The sequence below is a fragment of the Poecilia formosa genome, unplaced genomic scaffold (genome assembly GCF_000485575.1).
Source record: "Poecilia formosa unplaced genomic scaffold, Poecilia_formosa-5.1.2 Scaffold547, whole genome shotgun sequence".
In the NCBI taxonomy this organism is placed as follows: Eukaryota; Metazoa; Chordata; class Actinopteri; order Cyprinodontiformes; family Poeciliidae; genus Poecilia; species Poecilia formosa.
This window is the reverse complement of record NW_006800486.1, coordinates 194,400-199,913: the sequence shown is the minus strand read 5'-3', so window position 1 is coordinate 199,913 and position 5,514 is coordinate 194,400. Positions and strand designations below refer to the sequence as shown.

At 50.6% G+C, this 5,514-nt stretch overlaps 1 protein-coding gene across 1 annotated transcript in view; it reads right to left on the bottom strand.

Moving 5' to 3' along the window:
- The window catches only part of rreb1a (ras responsive element binding protein 1a), a 42,125-nt gene that overhangs the window by 11,620 nt on the left and 24,991 nt on the right, over positions 1-5,514 (bottom strand). Inside the window, exons 3-9 of the mRNA XM_007540533.2 lie at positions 3,974-4,084; positions 3,666-3,888; positions 3,009-3,078; positions 2,571-2,660; positions 2,290-2,453; positions 626-770; positions 408-553 (exon numbers count right to left, since the gene is read on the bottom strand). Of these exons, the coding sequence (XP_007540595.1) occupies positions 408-553; positions 626-770; positions 2,290-2,453; positions 2,571-2,660; positions 3,009-3,078; positions 3,666-3,888; positions 3,974-4,079 (944 nt within the window). The 5' untranslated portion in view covers positions 4,080-4,084. The remainder of the gene's footprint in view (positions 1-407; positions 554-625; positions 771-2,289; positions 2,454-2,570; positions 2,661-3,008; positions 3,079-3,665; positions 3,889-3,973; positions 4,085-5,514) is intronic.

Here is a 5,514-nt window from a genome sequence, read left to right as displayed (position 1 = left end):
CCTCCCTCCCTCCCCATCCCTCTCTCTCCATCCCTCCCTCCTCCCTCCCTCTCTCTCCATCCCTCCCTCCAGTCGATCCTCTTACCGGCTGATTAACGAGGATTTACCTCTAAATATTCTCCTCCCTCCATAACGAGCTCAGCGCCACCTGCTGACCTTTCCAGCTTTTCTTTTCATTATTTTTTCCTCCTTTTATCATCCCTTCATCACTCTATCATTTTCTCTCCATATTTTATTCTGATCATCACTTTCTTTCTTCCAGTTTCTCATCCCTCCATCTCTAGTTTCCTTCTCCATGAATAACAAACTTACTTTGTGTCCGTCTTTGTGGGACAGGTGAGTTTGTTTCCATGGCAACCAGCCAGCGGTTGTTTACGGGGTAACTGGGATAACTGGTGCGTCCCTACCTCAGCAGGGTGTCCGGGTGCGTGTCCATGTGGGCGTCCAGGTCCAGTCTGGAGCTGCAGGTCTTGAAGCAGATGGGACACGGCAGCAGCTCCTCCTCCGCCCCAGGCAGCGCCGCCGACTCGTCCGCCCCCGCCTCCTCCGTCACCTGGACACAGAGCCGGGCCGTTGGTTCCCTGAGGAGCGGCGGGCGGAGCGGCAGGAGCAACGCGGCTCTTACCTTCTTGGCGGGCGGCTCGTCTCCGGGGTCGTCCTCCAGGCCCTGGCGACGCTTCACGGAGGGACGGCGGCGCTTGGTGGGGGACGGGGGGCTGCTGAGGGGCACCAGGCCGCTGGCCGGGTCTTTGTCATGGATCTTCATGTGCCTGAGGGGGAGAGGAGGTCAAAGGTCATCACCTTCATCAGGAAGGAGCTGCAGGAGGAAGTCTGGGAAAACATTCTGGTTCAACTGGGAGTGGGCGGAGCCAACATGGTGGGCGGAGTCCACTGGAAGTGGGCGGAGCCAGCAGATTGTGACTGAGATGACGAGACATCAGAGGGAGGAAAGAATATAAATAGAGAGAAAAAGGGAGCAAGAAACGAAGGACACAAGGAGATGAGAGGAAGGTGAGGAAGGTTGCTAGGAAACCAGTGAGGAAGATGAGTAAAAAGAGGAAGAGGGGCTCCAAGGTGTCATCTATTAATAGCGCCTCAGGCAGTCGGCTGGACGGCCATAAGAGGTCCTGACAGCCAGTCAGCAGATCTGGAGCAGCTGACAGGAAGCCGCTCATCAACCAATCAGAACGCAGGGGAGCAGGGGCCCAATCAGGGAGCAGAGGCTGCTGCAAACAAACCCTTGACCCCTGAACCGTCCAATCAGAGAGCAGCAAACACGCAGAGTCAGCAGAGTCAGAGAGAGAGACAGAGAGAGAGAGGGGGGGGATGGACACAAGGAAAAGTTTGACGAGGGGAAATGAGAAGAAACAGATGAGAGGAAAGTGAGACTGAAAGAAGAAGATGGAGTCAGGAAGAAAGTTGAGACCTGAGAAAACATCGAGGAAGAGGAGGAGGAAGAGGAGGAAGGAGTGAGACCAGAGGAAACATTTAGATCAGTTTTCTTCTCTCAGCCTGAAACTTTCAAAGCAAATGATGTTTCCAGATGTTCTGCTCTGCCAGCAGCCTGCTAGGGAACTACATTACCCATCAGCCCCTCTGCTGATATCACATCGTTTTATAATGTCTGATACTTCCTGTCTGCTCTCCAGACTGGACCAAACTACGTCTTTATTTCCTTTAATAAACTGTCATTAATAAACTTGTTTTGCATGAAAAGTGGAAGTTTTAATGAAATGAACAGATTCTTGTTGACTGAATCCTCTTTCTGCTTCTTCCCTTGTTTTAAAGAATTAAAGTTTCTCTGCTGGTTTTGCTGGTTTGTGTCTCTGGTTCTCCATCTCTCCTCCTCCTCCTCTTCTTTCCTTTTGTTGTCGTTTAGCGTTTGGATCTGAACTGAACTCTTTCAACGGATCGTGGTGTTGGAGCAGAAGAATGGCTGTGTGTCCGTCGGCCTCCGTCATTCCTTCCTGCCCACGGCTAGCAGGCCGACAGAAACCCTCACAGAACCACAGCGCTGCAAACGGAGCGCTGGGAGGACTGGGACCAGCTACTGGTGACTAAAGCCTGATTCTGGACCCGGCCTCTTCCTGCAGCCTAACGGGTCGTCGGCCCCGGCAACGGAGGATGGACCCGGCTGATAATTGGCTGGGTGGAGCTCTGGTGGGTGTGATGGCGGCTGGATCTGAATCTGCTTCCCACTTCCTGTCTCCCCCAACGCCTCAGGCTGCAGCAGCAGGAAACGACCAGGACGATTCTCTGCTGTGTGTGTGTGTGTGTGTGTGCGTGTACCGGTGCATGTTGCCGTTGGTGGTGAAGGTCTGGCCGCAGACGGTGCACTTGTAGGGCCGCTCCCCGCTGTGGACCAGCATGTGCCGGTCCAGAGACGAAGCCGAGCTCAGACACTTCCCACAGATGCTGCAGGAGTGGTCGGTGGCGCCGGCGTCCGCGTTGTGCTGCGGGCAGAGGAGTGTGTGTCAGTGTGTCGGTGTGTGTCAGTGTGTGTCAGTGTGTCTGTGTGTGTCGGTGTGTGTCGGTGTGTGTCGGTGTGTGTCGGTGTGTGTGCGGCCTACCTGTCGGATGTGCATGGTGAGCTGGTGCTGCGTCTGGCAGTTCTTGTCACACAGCGGGCAGATGAAGGCCGAGCCGTCGTCTTTAGAGTCCTGGAAACATCAGAGCAGCGTGAGCCGGACCTACTGGTCCTACTGGTTCTGATGGACCTCAGTGGAGGACCCCAGCTACATGTCCTGATGGTAGGGGACGCGTGCCCCATGAGGACCCGTCCCCTACTGGAGGACAGACGCCTCATTGAGCCGCTGAACTCTGAGGAAACGTTGACCAAACAATCTCTGCAGATTACTGCTCACACACACACACACACACACACACACACACACACACACACACACTCAGCCAGAACTTCCCTTTTCCTGTTGAAGCCACAGGAAGCCCTGACAGCAGCAGGAATGCCCCGCTGCATGATGGGAGAGGGGCGGGGCCTGCATGCCTACCTGGCTGCGGCGGGCGTTGCGGCCGGGCGGCGCCCGCATGGCGGCCGTCAGGGACTTGCTGGGCGACGGGCTGCAGACAGAAGAAGGTTGAGATGCTGAGCGGCTGCAGGGTGGATCCCCTGAAGCTCCAACAGATCAGGAAACGGATCAACTGCGTCAGATTTCTGCTGATTCAGCGATTAAAGGGAAAACATCTGATGGTCGTTTCATCAGATTTTAAATCTACGTTCAAAAACTAATCAGGCAGCAAAATGTCCTGAAAATAAGAGAAAATATTTATTTTTATTTATGTTAATAATTTTATTTAATTTTCTTCTATTATAAATATTAAAGTTAGAATAAACTTTGATTAAAATTTTTTAATAATTTAATTTAATTTAATGTTTAATAATTTAAATATACAAAGTAAAATAAAAATGCAAATATTTATATGAATAAACAATCTATTAAGAAAAATATTAAAATGAATAAAATTAAAATATTTAAATAAACTGAATTGCTGCTGAATATTATTATTGTAAATTATTTTTAATGATTTTCTGTCCGGTAGAACATGGAGGATGAGGCTGGTCTTCATCAGGAGGAGCTCCGGACGTTCCGGACGTTCCCATCTCTGACGTTTAACAACCTGCAGGTGTGCAGAAGATCTGGAATCACCTGGGAGACGGTCCAGCTGAGGAGTTGGCCGAGGTGACGCCGCTGCCTCCTTCATCACCTCCTCCTCCTCCATTGATGGTCCCGGCTGCTGACATCACAGTTGACATCATGGCATTGATGGAGGACAGATCTCCTCCTCCTCCTCCTCCTCCTCGCTCTCCATTCTGGAGTGATTCTTCTTCGCTCGCCGCCTCCTTCGCTCCCTCAGGCGCTCCGTTGATCGCTGGTGAGAAACCAGACTGTTACTTCCTGCTGCGCTGCAGACGCCGCGACGGCGCCTCCATCCATCACGGCGTGCGGCTGCCTACCTTTCGGGTTGGTGTGCGCGGCCTGGTCCTGTTGTTCCGCCTCCTCCATGGTGGCCTCGCTGCTGGCTCCGCCCTCCTCCTGCAGCTCCTCTGTGGGGTTCTCCATGACGGCTGGAAGGAGAACAGACAGGAAGTCAGACAGGAAGTCATGCCGCAGTCTGGAAAGCTGCAGCATTCCCAACATTCCCAGGGAAAACCTTCCTGCTGATCAACATTTGTGTGTTTTCTGTCTGGTTTGGCTCTAACCGGACCGGACCGGACCGGGTCAGGCCTCCACACCTGGCTCTACCCAGCAGCAGCTAATTACTGCTTCCTGTTGGGCCGCCCCCACAGGAAGTCGCTGTTCCTCGCACCGACAGGAAGAGGAAGACTGGAGCCGAAGAGGAGACGGTTCTGATCGCCACGCGGTCCAGAACTTCCTGTGATCCAGAACCTCTCCGTCCTTCCCTCCCTCAGCGCCGGGATGGAAATGATCCGATCTGGATCTTTAGTCGAGTTCAGGCCCGCTGAACGCTGGGGAGGTTCTGCTGACCGAACCGGGTTGAATTGGACCCGGTTCTGGTTCTGTTGTGAACTGAACTGGATCAGGATGAATTTGGTTCCAGACCCGGTTCTGACACATTTAATTTCTCTTTGGGATCAATAAAGTATTCTAGAATTTGAATATTTTGTTTATTCTTTGATTATTTAAATGATATTGACAGTAAAAACATCAAACTGATAATTTAGCAGAAACAAATCTGAGGCCATTATGTTCATTCACTTGTTATAACATTAATGATATTTTACACCAAAATCATCAAACCGATACTTTTTAACTATGCTACGCTAACTAGCTTAACCGCTGCTAATTAGCTTCAAACTTTAGAAATATCCAATATTAACAACTTCAGCCACATTTAGAGCCCCGGAGGCGTTAAACAGAAAACTTTAGTAACTTTAACTTCCTAAACTTTTCATCAGAGCCCTGCAGAGGACGGTGAGGGGAGCCGAGCAGGTCCAGAACCTCGTTTAAGATCCAGAGCTGCTGCAGGAACCAGAACCACGGCTAAGATGGTAGACTTCATGTTGCTAAAGTGATTTTATGTTTTATGTGCTAAAGAGCCAGAGAAATGCTGTTTGGTTTCAGTTTGGACTGGGTTTGGACTAGGCCAATGTTCTGAAATGGTTCTGCTTTGAAAATGAGCTTAAACCCAAACCGGTGGTTCCGACTCCAGCAGCCGAGGAAATACTCAGAGAGCTGATGTTACTACATCTGTTCCCAGCCGTCAGCTCTCACTGCGACACACACACACACACGCACACACACACACACACACACACACACGCACGTTTGTGTTGCTATCTTTGTGGGGACTTTCCATTGACTTCCATTCATTTCTACAGCCTAAACCAGTGTTTTTCAACCTTTTTTGAGCCAAGGTACACTGTTTTAACTGAAAAAATCTCGAGGCACACCACCAATCAAAAATGTAAAGAAATATACTCTGTAGTCGCCTATATTACATATATAGCCATTCTTATCAAAGTGTCTTGAATAG